Source organism: Sciurus vulgaris (assembly GCF_902686455.1).
Source record: "Sciurus vulgaris genome assembly, chromosome: 2".
Classification (NCBI taxonomy): Eukaryota; Metazoa; Chordata; class Mammalia; order Rodentia; family Sciuridae; genus Sciurus; species Sciurus vulgaris.
The window spans coordinates 75,073,829-75,091,167 of NC_136462.1; the positions used below are offsets into that span (position 1 = coordinate 75,073,829).

Below are 17,339 nucleotides of genomic sequence, written 5' to 3' on the forward strand. Positions count from 1 at the left end.
GATTTCTTCCCCTGGGAAAGGGTTTTACTGTGTTGTCCAGGCTGTCTATGAACTCCCAGCCTCCCAAACTGCTGGGATTATGTGTGCATGCCACTGTGTCCAGCATGTCATTTATTTATTAAAAGCTACTGAGTTCCTAGTTGTGATGATGAAAAAAATATAGAAATAGGAATGATTGTACAACATTTGAATGCAATTACTACCATTGATCTGTACGCTAAAAATGGTTAAAATGGCCAGTTTTTTGTTATATGTACAGTAATTTTAAATTGTGATATGATCTTAGTACACAAAAACTCACAAATTAATACCCTTTAATGTTTTAATATTTTTGATAAAATATGACATGCTTTTAATATTTCCCTCATTTAATATTTTAATATTTCTCGTATTTCTCTGTAAACTTTACAAATTTACGCTCCCATATTCCTTCCCCTCAGCAAGTAAAAGGGTCATGATTCTTCATTCTTCATTACATTTATTTGATATAGTGCATGTGATCAGTGGCATGATCATTCAGTGTCTTGAATAATTCACTTCCCTTGGAAACCCATACAAATGTGGACTTTGCCTTTACATTGTATTTATGGGCTCATGATAAAGATGAAATCATTATCTATTGTTTTAGAAATTAGGGAGTAAAATTACTGCTTAATCTATATTGGATTATAATGGTGGTAACTTTGTTATATGTGAAAAATATAACCAGAGATAGTCATCATTTTGCTTTCTTTTGTAACAGTTTTATTCTGATTTATTATTTTGCATGTCCATTGACATGCTTCTCTCCTTAACTTTGCATGACTTTTGTTGTTATTGTTATTTTGAGAGCGTCTCTGCCCAGCTGGTACATGTCATATATTCTGGAGGCGGAAATAGCCCACATAAGTAATCCATCAACATTAGACATGATTTTAAGGACCAAGTTTAGAGAAAGATGGTCTGTGCCTCATATTGGTTATTATTTGCCTTTCCTTTATCCCATTAATTGAAGATGATTATGTGGGTATACAGTTCTATTTATGATAGCTTTGTGAAAAAAAATGTGTCACAAGTAGTTCATGTGGTATGCATATATGGAAGAATTTTTATTTTTAAATTTTTATTGTTATATTATAGTTATACATAATTGTGGGATTCATTATGCCATACCTGTACATGCACATTACATAATTTTATTAATCTCTTTCCCTAGTACTTTTCCTTTCCCTCCCACACTGACTTCCATTCCTTTGCTCTGCTTTCTTCCTTCTATTACTTTAATTAATACATTATAATATATATTAAAACAGTATTCTTTGGGATCATATAATTTGATAGATTTCATTCCCCAGTACTTCTCCATGGCTTCCCTTCTCAATTCCCTTCCTCTCTACTCTGTTGGTCTCACTTATATTTTCACGAGTTTCCCCCATTTTATTCCTTTTCTTTTCTCTTTCTTTCTCTTTTCTCCCTCCCTCTCTTCCTCCCTCCCATGTGTCGAAGAAAACATTTGATCCTTGACTTCCTAAGTCTGGCTTATTTCACTTAGTATGGCGTACTCCAGTTCTATCCCTTGATCAGCAAATGACATAATTTTATTTTTATGTATGGCTCATTGTGCAGATATTCCACATTTCCTTTATCCATTCATATGTTGTCAGATACCTAGGCTATCGTGAATTATGTTGCTGGGAACACTGGTTTGCATGTATCACAATACTATGCTGATTTTAGTACTTTTGGACATATACTAAGGAGTGGGATACCTGGGTCATATGGTAGTTCCATTCCTAACCTTTCGAGAAATCTCTATACTGCTTTCCAAAGTGGTTGAATAATTTTCTCTCTCACCAACAATGTATGAGTATCTTTTCCCCATATACTCATCAGCATTTATTGTTATTTGTATTCTTGATGATAACTCTTCTAACTGAAGTGCAATGAAATCTCAGTGTATTGATCTTATGTTTTCTTCCATCAGTTGCAGTGTTTCTTTTCAAATTCATGGGTCTTTGATCCACTTGGAGTTGATTTTTTGTGCAAGATGACAGACATGACTGATTTGCTATGCATGCCACCACTGACCACACATCTAAGTTTCTGAACTTGATTCTATATCCCATAAATTTTGCAAACTATTTTCCCAGCTTCCAAGTGTATTCTGCAAAATTCTGTGAGTTTCCATTACTACATAAAGGATAGTGCTATTTTCTTACAGCAGAAATTAAAAGTACAAATCAGAGTTAAATGTGGTAACAGTGATTGGGAATGGGGACAAGTCAACAAGTCTCTTTGTATATGTATATATAAGGATATATACATTTTAATGAATTTTTATCTCAGAAGTTTTATATTCCTATAATTCATGTTAGAAATTAAGAGGTAATAATATTGATTGAACTAGGATTGCTGTAATGATCCTGAATTTAAAGTATGAAATGATTTCATCATAATTATTGGTAGGAACTTCTGCATTACTTCAGAATTTCGAAACTGGAGATGTATTGCAATATATATGTGTGTGTGTGTGTGTGTGTATGTTTATAAACAATTAACATTGGTATTTAAAATTTTCAGATATGTCTTATTTTCAGGGTTCTTCAGAAGTCAGACTATCGAGTACTGATGATATCCAGTACTTCATGGGAATGGCTGGTTGAAGTAAATTAGTATATCATTTTATATGCATACAAAAGAGAATGATTGAGTGAGAAGCTCGACAATATCTTAATTTGCTTGTCATTCATTTTGTCTGTGTAAGAACCCTGAAGAATATTAGTATCTTTTAGATTTTTCTTTTTAATGCACACTCTGACCCTTTGCTTTGATTGAATTTATTTTAATGTTAAACCATGTTCTGTCAACAGAGAATCAAGTCTTCACTATGTTGGCTTGAGAATCAAGTATATTAAGGCCTTTTGTAAATTTTTACACATCAGAAGTAGAGACTGTGTTTTTATAGAATGTTTGGTAACCTAGAAAAGAAAGGCAGTTATTATTTTGCATCATAAGATTTCAATTTCTCTGATTTCTTTTTCTAAATGTTCTTTTATTAAAACAATACATTTTTCCCTTAGTAACTGTGGGATAGGAAGAAGTATCATCAAATATGTAAAACTGTTTAACAGTATAAAAGCTGCAATTACAAATTGAACTTACTTTTTATGGCAATTTCCATAAGTTCTTTTGTTGATATGCAAACTTATTCTATAATATATTGCTGATAGTCCATGCAATTATTAAGCAGCACCTTTTTAAAAATTTTTAAATTTAATATTTTTTTGGCAGCCTATTCTCTGTAAAATTGGTCCATTGTTTCTTTATTTTATGCCAGATAAGGAATAAATCTGTGAAGAGATATTAATTAAAAAATTATCAAACTTGGGTGAAATAATTTTCCATAATCAAGAAGAAACATGATTTTTCTTTAATAAAGTGTTTGATTTGGTAGCTGGTCTAAGTGTATACTTTCAGGAGTTATGTGGTATAATTGAGAAAATAATTATTTAACAGACCATAATTTACTCGGCATATGCTGTACATCTTTTTCTAATTGCTTTTACTTTTGTACCTGTAAGTTGGAAATATTATTATCTGTCCTAGTTATTGAGAACATTAAATGAAATTTTAAAAGTTTGTAGATGTTTTGTGTATTTTTCTAAATAACTTATCAAATGTATTATGAAATTATATAATACATAAAATATAGATTTTATATAACACATAATGAAGATAAATATATGTTATAATTTAGGTAATATATTTTATATAAATCATAAAATGATTTGTAAACATAAGGAAATATAATCACTGTTTAAAACACTTAGAATAATATTCTGAGATACAAATTATAAAATTGCTTAAAATTTTAATTTATCTGTTCCTTATATGTTTAGGGACATGGAAAATAGACTAATTCATAAAGAAAAGGTCTGTAGTTGTGAATGTTAGAGGAGACTGTTAAATGGTTTCATTTCATGAAATGAATAATTTATATATTTTCTCCTGAAAGAGTATAACATTGTGTGGATACACCTAGCAAACCCATACATATCCTTAAATGTGTCTTTTACTGACAATATATATGATAACCCAAGAAATGAATGCAAATAATATATTTATAATGGTATTAATAGCAATAAATGTTTCTCATATATAAATTATTATGGATGAAACATTAAAGAGATGGTAATATGGTTCATTGAGAATTCTTCAATAGTTTTAATCTGCTAATTTTACTGTTACTGTTATTCTCATGTTTTTAAATAATTTACCTTTTATATTGTCTAACCTGACGAAGCCTGACATTAGTTGTCACAAGCGGTTTACCTTTAGTAAACTAAAGAAGGCTAACAAATTAAATTTGCGCTTTTGTGTATCATTAGAATATAGTACAAGTAATCATATTAACATGATAGTAGTTCGAGGCTAGTGACACAACTCATTGCAGGTTCTTTTATTTATAACAAACATGGATACTCTGATGCTTTACATTTAAAAATTAAGATGACTTCATACAACTTTAAACCTTTATTTAAAACACCTAAATTGTAGTTGTCAAAGAAAATTCATGTAATGTAGATTTTTTTTTTCTTCTTTTGTTAATTTTGGGCACCCTATTTCTGTTTTGTTTTTAATTACAAAACATTTAGGGAATTACAGAGAACAAGTTAATACATACAACGTGTCTCTTTGCAGATTTCATAAATAGTTAACTATTTCTCATGTTACTTCTTTTTTTTAATTGGTTCTTTTTAGTCATACATAACATTAGGATTCATTTTGACATTATTATAAAGCATGGAATATAATTTACTATAATTCAGTTCCCTTTATTTTCCCTTTCCCTCCTCTCCTCCCTTCCCCACTCCCTTCCCTCTACTCATCTTTCTACTATTTACTTATAGTTTTTTTGTTGTTGTTGTTAATTAGTATCTCTTACATACATAAAGATGAGATTCACTGTGGTATATTCATATATGTACATAGGAAAGTAGGGTCAGATTCATTCCACTTCTTCCCTTATCCTGCCACACTACCCTTCCCTTCAGTTTCCTTCCTCTACTTCACTGATCTTTGTTATATTTCAATGGATCTTTTCTTTTCCCTCTCTCTCTCTTTCTCCCTTATTTTGGACTAACTTCCAGGTGTCAGAAAAAACTTCTTCCTTTAGCTTTTTGGGTCTGCCTTATTTCACTTATCATAATGATGTACAGACATACATACCTAAAGAAATCTTGAGATTGCCCCTTTATTATTGCCTGGCACTTTATAAGTGACCCCCAATACAGGAAATGTTAATATACTTGAAAATATATAATGTATTAGAAGATATTTCTTGAAACAATAGCAACTAAATGTTTTATTGAAACAAACCCTGACCATTCCGAATATTAGCTACTTGGAATTAGTAATTTCTTTTTAGTATATGTAGCTGTTCTTTTATTGTAAAAATTACATATTGTGTTTTTTAAATGTCAGTTTGGGCTTCTGCAAAGGTGATTGGCATTTCTGTTTCTTGGCAATTTATTCTTAAACTCTTGTTGAGGCCCAAAACATTATCTTTTTGTTGCAACTGAAGTATTAGTAAATATCTTACCAGATTTTTCATATTAATGTTTTGAGATAGTTCATTGCCACTCATACAGCCAGATTTCTTACTTCTGATTAACACTAATATATCCTAAAGATTCTCTATCTGTAGTCTTGTAAGATGCTGAGTTATATTCTTAGTAGGAATTCAGGATGAATATGCCTTATTAGTTTGGAACAAGAAGAATTTCAAATTTCAAAGTTTTTCTTTTTCAGATTTTGAAATATTTGCATAAACCATATCAGTTAAACATTCCTAATCTCAAAATTTGACATCTGAAATGCTCCAAACTGGAAGTTTTGAATATCATGTCTGTGTTCAAAGTGTCAAGTTTCAGAAAATTTTGAATTTTGGGGATTTGGATGCTTTATTTTAATGCATTTTTGGTTTTGGGGATTTGGATGCTTTATTTTAATGCATTTTTCTGAAATCCAAACAAAATGCTTCCTCATTTTCATTATAGATGACAATTGGAAGTATATGGATCAAATTATTAGTGTATACCCATTATTCTAGAATAGACTGATTTTGTTTGAAGTAGGTTCAAGTATCTCAAAACTTTTAGACTATACTTAAGACGGCAGAAAAAAAATTTTTTTCTTCCCTAACCTTATTCCTTTAGGTGGATTACGTGTTTAAAGTTAATCTTCAATTTTTTTAATCCCTTAAAGAAACACTGTTGAAGTATTTCTTATATCTCCAAATATATCTCCTTTGCCTAAACTCTATTTACTGAGTACATTTTTGTGGATGTGAGACAATTTGTAACTTAATATAGTTGTTCAAATGATTAATCAAAGTTTACTTTTTATGTAATTAACTGATCTAATAAACCCAAAGAGACTCATTGGGTTTATAGATACATGGTAGATTGAAACACCTTAAAATTGATTATATATGTGCTTTTCAAACTACTAATAAGAAAATTTAGACTCAGGGAGTTATTCATTTATTCAAAAGGCATTTGCTGAACACTTAGTGTGACAGACACTAATCTAATCTAGGTACTGGATATGCAATGGCAAATATGGCAAAGTTATTTTCATCATTTTCTTTTTGTCTTTGCTCAGCCTGTTACCGTCCCCAACTTTTCTCCACAGCACCCATTTCCTTTGGGCATTCTCTGTATATTTTATTTCATGCATGTACATTAGCTGGAATATAAGCTCCATGAAGGTAGGGGATTTGTCTGGTCATTGTTGTATCTTTAACCTGTTTATAGTAGGAACTCAATAAATGTTATCATAAATAAATAAATGAATGGAGTGAAAACCAGAACCCAGGGATGTGTGGTATCCTGAAAATCAAGTGAACTCTTCTTAGAAAATAGTCAGCTATGTTAAGTGTTAATGGTGGAGCAAAAATATGAAGATATGAAGGAGAAATTTGCCTAGATATATCTATGATGAATGATTTTAGTGGAGTTATAAACAAATGTTGTAATGGAGTAGAATTGAAGGGGAAAAGCCATATTGAAAAGGTTCAAGACTGGGTGGTGAGGAAGTAGAAAGTATATATAATTCATTCAAGGAATTTGAATGGATAAAGAGAATGAGAAGAAGGGTATGAGATCAATGAGGGCTTTTAAATTTTATTACTATGAAAATTTAAACATATATAAAAGTGGAATAGTTTAATGAATCTCCTTATGCCCTTCATCTATATCAATAATCTCAAAATTTTGCCATGTCTATTTTTTTTTTGCTTTTTTGTTATTGCAGAAATATTTTGAAGCAGATTCCAGTTAACCTGTATGTATTTTGGTATGTCTCTCAAAAAGGAAGAAAAAAAATGACACATTTTTATATATACTCATCTTGTAATCACATTATTAAAATTAACAGCAGGTCTTTTAATTACGAAGCAGTTCTTGATTCAATTATGTTTCAAATACAGTTTGAATTTGGATCCAAATTCAAATTTACATTTTATCTTAATATTTCTTAGTTAAGTCTACTTTTGTCTGAAAAATAATCCCTCCTTTATTATGATACTGGATCAATTTGTGAACAGTTTTACATTCTTGAATGGTATCTTTGCTTCCTTAGAGTATTATCTATTTCTCTATTTTCCTTATCATTTATAATTGTAAAGCAGCACAAAATGTTTGATTAGTTCAACTGCTTTTGTGTATGTATATATATATATATATATGTGTGTATGTGTGTGTCATAATTGGCACTGTACTTTGCATCGTGTCACATCAAGTGGCACATACTATGTGATTTTCACATTGTTCGTCATGCTAATATTGACCCCTGAAGTCAGTTAGTGACACCCTGATGTTTTCATTGAAAATTTCTCATTAACCTTTCATCTATTGGTTTTATTTATGATATTTGCCTCAGTTTTTATTTCATTGTGTTTGCAAAAGAGTAATTTTCTGATTCTGCCAATTTCTTTGAAAATTGAAGGAATAATTTTCTGATTCTGCCAATTTCTTTGAAAATTGAAGGAATTATAATGTTTCATGCTGTTGGCGCTGTGATCCAATAGAAAAAGACATATTATGGTATAAGTAAAAACAGTAGTTAACAAAAGGAACAGAGGACTTGGTAGGCAAGAGAAGATGGGACCCAGAGTAAAGGTGATAGAATTCCCTTTTTAGAAAAGAGCACAAACTGTTTTAAGTGTCTTGTCAAAGTTATAATAGCATGGAGATAATATATTTTAACAAATTTCTGTGAAAATTTAGTTATGAAATCTGTTTGATAATTATATCAAAGTTCTAAATACGTATATTTTTAGCATTTGATGTTGCATGTGTGAATGAAACATAAAACAATTTCAGATATTACTGCCTTTATTTAATATTTATCCTTCTTGTTAGAATTTTGTAATTTCTCCTTTCAAAGTGCATTTTTAAATAATAGTGTATACCTGTATTTTTACATTGTACAAAATGTGGTCAAATTTTTGTTACTAGTTTTTTGCAAAGAGAGGGAAATACTACTGTTAAACAAATGAAATGATGAATAACTGGTAGGTTAGTTGAGATAGTAAAGGAGAGTAAAAACTTTTAAAACGATAAAAACCAGCAACTTTTATGATTTATGAGCTCGTTATGTTACGCGGTTTGGTCATATATCTGATGATCTTCCTTTTTTGTGACTCTCTCCTCAAATTTTTTGTTTTGTGTTACCTGAGTGAAAAGGCCTTTAGAGTTCAGTAAAAGAACATGAACAGCATGTCTTGTGAGGATTGCAGCTTTTGCTTTCTTCACCTCTTCCCTCTTCCCCTTTCCTCCTCCTCCTCTTTCTTCTCCTCCTAGTATATCCTTAGAGAACATATACTGTAACTGTGAACCTGTAACTATCTTGAGATTCTCAGACATGCTGCTATGTGAAATTTGGTTTCAGACAATCATTTCTTTATGGCTTAATGAATTATATCTACTCTCTGTAGATATAATCTGAAGATTATTTGGGTTAGTGTGTGGTCAAACATCATATGTATTTGATCAAATCAGAATTTGAAGAACAACATGGATTATACAATGTCTTTCATTATTAGTGCTGTATTTTATTTTTTATTTTTAGAAATTCCTATTTAGACTGTTTTGGCATCTACAAAAGAATATTCTGTAGTTGTCTCCAAAAACAGTAATGTAATCTGATCTATGTTTTCTGTTGTCTGCTGACCTGCATAAGAACATTTTGCATTACTTTTATTCTCAATTCTCATCCTTTCTAGAACAACTCCTTAGAACAAAATTTCCAATTTTCATTTATTGGAAAATTAATAGTCTTGCAGTCTTTTGATTAACCAGATGATTTTATCTGAGAACCATAAAGATATATTAAAATTGACAAGAGTGAGAAAAGCTGATTAAGAAAAACAGAAAAAAATAAGTCCAGTAACTTGTATTATTTTTCAGGTTCTGTCTGTCCTTACAAATGAAAGTTATACTTGATCTCCATGGAAATTTTTCTGTAACCTAGGAAACTTAGTTTTTCCTAGATTTGAATTTTTGTTATTTAAAATATGGAAAGTTTATTTAAGTATACCTCCTAATTAGATTTTTATTTCTTCTAATTTCTTTGTTTTCTAGAATTGATAATATTATACTGTTATTTTAAATTAAAAACTACTCTAAAATGGTTTATGTACCTTAATTTTTAAAATAGTTTAAACTCCCTGTGGTGTTTTGAATGTTTGTAGTTTCACTTTGCCCTTACAAATGTATTTTTAGAACATTTTATACAGTGAGTTGAAACTGGGAAAAAATGGCACTGAAAGGAAATGTGATAGGTACTTGAGAATGTTCATATTAATTTTTTAAAAGAATTTACAAACTTTAAAATGTCATTCTTTTGATTTTTTTTTACAACTCCTTAGAAAAAAATGCTTATTTCTGAGAAGTGAGTTCAATGTTTCATTTTGGGACATTAGGAAGATAATTACCATTGAGTACTATGTTGCTTCTTCAAGCCTCAGAATAGTCTGAAAAACTAATCACTTATTTTCCTTGCCTTAAGAAATGATGTACCCCATTTGTGTATCATGAATCAAAATGTAGTCTGTAAAAAATTAAAAAATAAATTAAAAAAAGATATATCTATGAAATAAAAACAGGTTACAGAGCCTGTGGATTAGATCCAGATAATATTATTTTATTCTTGTTTCAAATTATATATCCACATTTTATTCACTAGATATGAAACAAATACTATTAATAATGTTTACCAATTATGCATTTCAGATTTCATAAACTTCTTTTAAATTTCATTTTAACTCTGACATTGTCTTTTATTAAACTTATATTAAAATAAAGGCTGCATTGATTCATATATTCATGACCTATTTAAAGTGTATCATTACTTCCTCGGGACCCTAGTAGGCCATGGGGACACTGTAGCACAAAGAAAAACTAACTCTCCATATGGAGTTAACATTACAATGAAAAAATAAAAATAAACAGAATATATCAAGTAGTGATTGCTGCTGTGATTAAAAGAATAAGACAAATGAATAGATATCAGGAATTTGGAAACTTAGCTACCATATGAACTTTCCAGAACTCCCACATTATGGACTCAACACGGTATCATGTTGGTACTTTCATTATTTTTCATAACATACTGTCATGTTTATCTGGTTTAACATTTTTAGCCATAAAAAGTAGGCTCTTTGAAAGATGATTCCTTATCTGTGTGTCACCAGTTTCTAAACCCTAAATTGTTGAAATGAAACTATTTTATCAAATACTCAGTAGGTATATGTTATACCAAAGAACAACTAATACATTCAGAACTACTCTAGATCTCTATTTTTGCTGTAATGCAAAGACCCATGTCAAGACTAAAATAATAAGAAAAGAATAACTTTAAAAAATGGTAAATAGGGGCATGAGTGTATTAATTATATTTGCTTTAACATTCAGAATTTAGAGCACTATATTTTATTGGCATTATAGTATCACCCTTTTTCATAATTTTTCAAGGCAAAATGAGAAGGAACATTTGCTGAAAATTAACGTTCTTTCTACAGGTACTACTGAGCGAGTGTGTTTGATCCAGGGAACAGTTGAAGCACTGAATGCAGTTCATGGATTCATTGCAGAAAAAATTCGAGAAATGCCCCAAAATGTGGCCAAGACTGAACCAGTCAGCATTCTACAACCCCAGACCACCGTTAATCCAGATCGCATCAAACAAGTGAGTGTTTAGTTGGGAAATCAAAGAGAAATATCCACAGCATAGTAAGAATTCCTTACAAAAGAAGCCTTAAAATATCTTAGCATATAAATTTTTTCAAGTATATTTAAAACATACAGTTGTCATTTAGTTACTTAAAGACTAATCAAGGTCTCTTCCTTAGATTTGAGTGATTTATATATTGATTGATTTTATTATCATTGATTAGTGTTCTATTGAGGAACACATCTGTGTCTCCTTGCAATTGCACTTTTTAATTTATAGAAACAAATTTTACTAATTTATAATAGTAATGATTTATAATTATTAATTTTATTCATAATTATATTACTTTTAAAATAAAGTATAAAAATTGAAACTATAATCCTCAAAATTTCCAATATCCAGTTTTTAGTGATATTTTGTAGTCTTCAGTATAATTACTTTGCATATAGATTACTGTTTTGTTAATTAAATTGTCATGCATGTTCAATGTTTTTTATCAATATGTATAGTAAATATGTGTATCTAGCATTCAGTCCTTTGTTACAATTAGCTATTATATTTTGTATAACTTGTGTAGTTTTTACATATATGTCATCAAGGACCAATGTTGATTTTTAATGTATGGGATTTTCTGTAAAAAATCTTTTACTTTATAAAAACTAATGTGAGTTTTTAAGATTAAGTAATGGATGACATGATTTAGGGGAAAATGGTGCTATTTAATGTTAAACAAGATGGACTTTTCCACCATAAACAATTTTAAATCTACTAATTTGTTTGATACTTTATGTTCATAATTATTGTTTCTGCCTTTGTCCTTTTATAATAACCTCTTAATTTGTGTCTTAATTTTATTATCAACAAACTGTGCTTTGAAAAGAAATGTCTTATTCTTCATTAATTCACAGGATATTTAACTTACAGAAAATTTATCCGTATTGTGGTGCAGCACAAAGTTTTATTAATTTCATGTTTCTGAATTGAAAAAAATTAAACAGTTATAATTCTATCAGTATATAGGTAAATATAGTGCTAATCATATATAAATGTACAAACTAATAATTAGATAATATATTTTTAAATTGTAGGCTAATATTCAATTTTCTATTAATTACCTGTTTTAAAAAAATCCTTCCATGTTTAAATTATGAGTAGGCAACTCTTATTCTGCATAAAATCATTCACATGACACTCTGTCATTGTCAAATGGGTCAGGTTTTTACCCTTCTTAACTTTTTAAGGAATCATCATTTAATGTATACATGGCAGCATATAAATATTTTAAGCTATAAATATCGTTTTTTAATTTTTCACAACCATTGGTTAGTTTGTAGTATTTATTTTGTCTCTGTTAGGTAGATACAAAGAATAGTTTGAAGACTGATAAGTTGATTTTAAAATTGGGTGTCTAGTTAAACACCTCTGGGTTGAAATCATCTGGGGTTAAGAACCTACAGAATGAATACTGAAATATAAGACCTTTTGACTTTCTGCCTTAATCCAGCCTGTTACTTCTCCCTTTTCTTTTGTAACTGTATGAGAAAATTCAGACATTTAGGAATAGACTTGAACATATTGATTTTTTAAAAAAATAAAACATGAATCAAAGTTTGAGTTGTATGATATCACTAGCAGTTATGTTCAGGAATATAATAGGAGTTCATTTTAATTGTTTTATAAGAACAAATAGCTAGTACCACCAAATGATAGTCTATCATTGTTAAAATTCCAATTTTGTCTATGGCAATGAGACTTACAGACCACCATACTAATATCAGTGTAGATTTAGGAAAACTGGAGTTTTAGAAAACTTTATTTATTTTATTTGCTTCAGTTGTATAATGTTATTTATATTCAAGATATGTGTCAAAATTACTACTGGTTCATTTACTTTTGTATATTTGCATCCATTTATGAGCCTTGTTGATATTCATGGAATTAAAATTGTTGATTATTTTATATTTTCATGTAATCAAATCATATATGTGAAATAATGTATCATTTAAAAGAATTCATCAAAAAAGAACACTGAATTTAGTAGGGCAATATATTTAACACTTACACGCTTTCTTTGTAATGTAAAAACGAAAAAAATTTTTTGAAATTTGGAGATGTAAAACATTTCCAAGACATTATAGATCAACTGTTTGTTTATGATCTAAGTTTGGAATTCTCTTTTTAAATATCAAATTTACCAGTATAGTAGTTTTTATTAAATTAGTCTCTAAATAGTAAGTCAAGTATATTAATTTAAATGATCATTTTTTTTCTGAAAAATGATGCCAGTATAAAATAATCATTTGTAAAATAGTTTGCCATAGAATAGATAAAAAACATTTTTGTATAATGTTTACATGTTGTAAATTTTAATACAGATTCATAATAATATTTCTTATTAAATGATAGTCTTTCTCTTAACAAATTGATACATTCGTGTTGCTTTTGAAAAATTTAATTTTAAAAAATATTTACTGGTTAAGTATGTAGCACAGTGGTAGAGTGCTTGCCTACCATGTGGGAAGCCCTGGATTCACATTCCATAGCACTGTAAAAACAAATAAAAATAATAATACTTTATTAAAGACTTCTATTACCAGTTTTATTCTAGGTAAGATTATTTAAGGAATAAAAGTAGAGTTTTAAGAAATGCTGGAACCTAAAAAAAATCTAACTTCTGCATAGAAGTAGATTGATGTGGAATATATGTTTCAGTTATTACATTTGTCAGTTGTTTTTATGATTCAGAATTTTAAGGTTTTGCTTGTTAAAATTATGATTTATGTAATTTGAACTTAAAATTAGAAGTCAAATTTAGTTCTGAACAAATAAACTTTTAAAAGTTATGATTTTGTACCACCTGTTATGGACTTTTATTAAATTACTCTCAAATATGTTATCCAGTACATTTGGTAACTGAGCACATTTTATGGACCATAGTATATGACTGAATGGTCCTCAAACAAGTGGAGATCCTTAGGAAAGTAGTGCATACTGATCTCACAAGTCTTTCATATAGTAGAAGGATGAAACCTAACAAATAGCCTTAAATCCAGTTTTCTATATTAGATGTTGTGAACTATTCAACTCTTAACTCAGAATTTTCTTTTAACAAAATCTTCATTAGGAAAGAAAGGGCCCAGGGGGCTTAAAAAGTTCTCTCGTATTTAAAAATTAAAGATATCAAAAAAATTTTATTTAGTTTGAGGAATGTTACTTTCATCATGAACAACTGGCAAAAGTAGTTCTTGTTAATTTGTTTCTTCATTATTCATTCATTCAATCATGAGTTTATTAAATTTTTGAAATTTCAAAATGCATTTAATTATTATTCTTGCTCTTGAATCAAATATCACTGGCCTTTATGAAATATCACTGCTTAAAATAACTTACAAAATATAAAACAGTATTATATAACAAAACTACACAGACCAGAAGAGTGTAAAAAAAATGTAAGCTAGAGTGACAATTAATAGTCTTCTAAATCAGCAAAGACTTGAAATAACTTGGAAAATTATACAAGAATTGCCTAATAATAAAAGGAAAAAAATATTTTAGGTAAGTAATACAAAGTGGATTTTGGGAGGAAGATATAATATTCCTTGAATACTTAGGCAATTGTTTCAGCAGAAGTACAGTATTTGTTTTTGGAAGTTAGAGAAAAATAATTTTAAACAGGTAGAATGGGATCAGAAGATAGAAAGCATTGGATGTCTAACTGAGGGACATCCTACAGACTACACATTATTCCTAATTTCCCAAAGAGACCTTTTAATTTCTCTGAAAGTTTATGAAAAAATGAAAACATCTCTGCATTATTGTCTCTTTCATGCTAAAATTCAAACAGACTGTAAGGGGACTTGTGGGTACAGCTATTGGTAGCAAAAGAGAAATTTGAATTAATTCAGATTCTGAAGGAAGGGTAAGAGAAGGATATTTGTCAAGAATGATAAAGTAAAGGTGACAGTTGCATATTTAAATATTTTATCCATATTTTAGAGAGCATTATACAGGTTTATTTAATAGAACTCCAAACAGGGATTGGGGTGTTGATTACTTGAATAGCATTACTTAGCTAATAGCAGATTCCTAATTCTAACTGAGATTTGTTGTTCATTGCTATTTGCACTGTAAATATTAAGAGATTCTTGACAGTGTATTACTATAGACTTGCTTGAAGACAAGATGTATTTATTATGGAGTTTATCTATGGTAATATTCCCTGGTCTAGTAAAATCATCACATATTAAAATTCACCTTATAATTTGCAGTAACATTTTAGTTCTTATATCCCAAAAGTCCCGTTGTGTTATATTTAACTAAGTATAGTTAAAATCTTGATAAAAAAAAAAAAAAACTTTTATACTTCAAAGGATTCACTACTCTAGAATTGTGAAATACTTCAGGTTTTTCAGCAATAAGTAATTTAGTCTTCAATGTTTAAGGAATTCATAAGCTGCCATTCATTATATAGATAAGAAATACATTATACTTTTCATTTGGAAGGCAGAATGGTGCTAAAAAATGCCCTTGCCCTTCATACGTACCATTTGGCAATGAAAAAAAGAATTTAGAGAAATTCTGCTTTGTAAATGTTATTTCTTATAAATCTATCAATATATTGATGTTACATGGATAGTCAGTTAATTATATCTTCATGATATATCATGATATGTCCTCATGTATATCAAAAAATTTGCTAACTGGTATGAAACCACTAAACTCTGCACAATAAATGGATATAAACATTTTGCTTAAAATTTTAAGGAAACAGCATATTGTATACTGGAATATTTCTTACGGGTATTTTGTTCCATTTATCTGTGTGGTTGAGAATAGTTATCATGACATTTTAATTTTAATCAAAAGTTTTAATGTTTTTACATTTATCTATTTATGAAAACTTTTCCCCTTAATATTTAAATAATCAGCTGAAATGAAAACTTTCTATAATATCTTTATCTTTATAAATCAAATTCATAAAGGGAGGCTACTTTTTTATGTTTAAAAGTGTCTGTATGAATAATAACTAGAAAGCTTTCCATGTCTTTATTTCACTACTCTTTCAGGAATCGAAGCCAAACTCAAATATATTTAGAGACAATTTCAGCTATTGTTTCCTTCGAAGCCTAAACTTTTATAATTTTACCTGTTTATTTAAATTATTGAAATAAAACTTCTTATCAAATTATGATGTTTGATAATCAAACCTTTAATTATTTAGAATACACCTATATTTTCCAGAGATTTTAAATTATTGCTTTTATTCTTGGGGGGAAGAAAAGCATTAGAAATATTAAGGACAGTTTTGATGAATGTAAGTAGTGTTAATTATTAAAATATTTTCAATGTATCACACAGATGGCAATCCAAAAGAAAAAAAATCAACATTTTAACCTAAGTTGCTACAAATTCTGAGCTACTTGATCTTACTACTTTTTACATATAGTTGTTGGCAATATTTAAAGATCTTGTTGAAAATCTGTATTTGGCACAAGGCAGATGTCATAGTGAACCTATAGTACTTCAGATTGGTTTTACCCTGATGGAACTAGAAGAGCCCAGCACTTAAAATCCTGTGTCTCTGTAGGTTAATGAACTTGGATTCTGATCTGTATCAGGAGAAATTGCCTCTAGATTTATTTAACATGTTAGTCAGCAATCTTAATATTAATCTGAGACTAGTATATGTTTTAGTCAGCTTTTTCAATACTGTGACTAAAAAAATCCTGACAGGAATAATTTTAGAGGAGGAAAAGTTTATTTGGGGGAGCTCATGGTTTCAGAGGTCTCAGTCCATGGATGGCCACTTCCATTGTTCTGGGCCCAAGATATGGCAGAACATCATGGCAGCAGAATGTGGTGGAGGAAAACTGCTCAGAACCTGACCATCAGGAAGCCGGGAGAGAGCAGTCAGTTTACCAGGGACAAAATATGTATCTGTACCCTTAAGTTATGCCTCAGGGACCTACCTCCTCTAGACATACCCTACCTCCCTGGAGTTACCACCCAGTTAATTCCAATCAATGGGTTAATGTACTGTTAAGATAAGATTGTGATAACCCAGTCATTTCACCTCTGAATGTTCTTGTATTGTCTCACATGTGCTTTTGGGGGACAACTAA

General features: G+C 29.4%; 1 protein-coding gene across 5 annotated transcripts in view; it reads left to right on the forward strand.

Annotated features, from left to right (window-relative positions):
* Positions 1-17,339, forward strand: part of NOVA1 (NOVA alternative splicing regulator 1) — a 141,375-nt gene that overhangs the window by 100,058 nt on the left and 23,978 nt on the right. For all 5 annotated transcript variants that reach the window (XM_079126755.1, XM_079126754.1, XM_079126756.1 and 2 more), the window contains one exon: positions 11,066-11,232. In XM_079126755.1, coding sequence (XP_078982881.1) covers positions 11,066-11,232 — 167 coding nt within the window. The remainder of the gene's footprint in view (positions 1-11,065; positions 11,233-17,339) is intronic.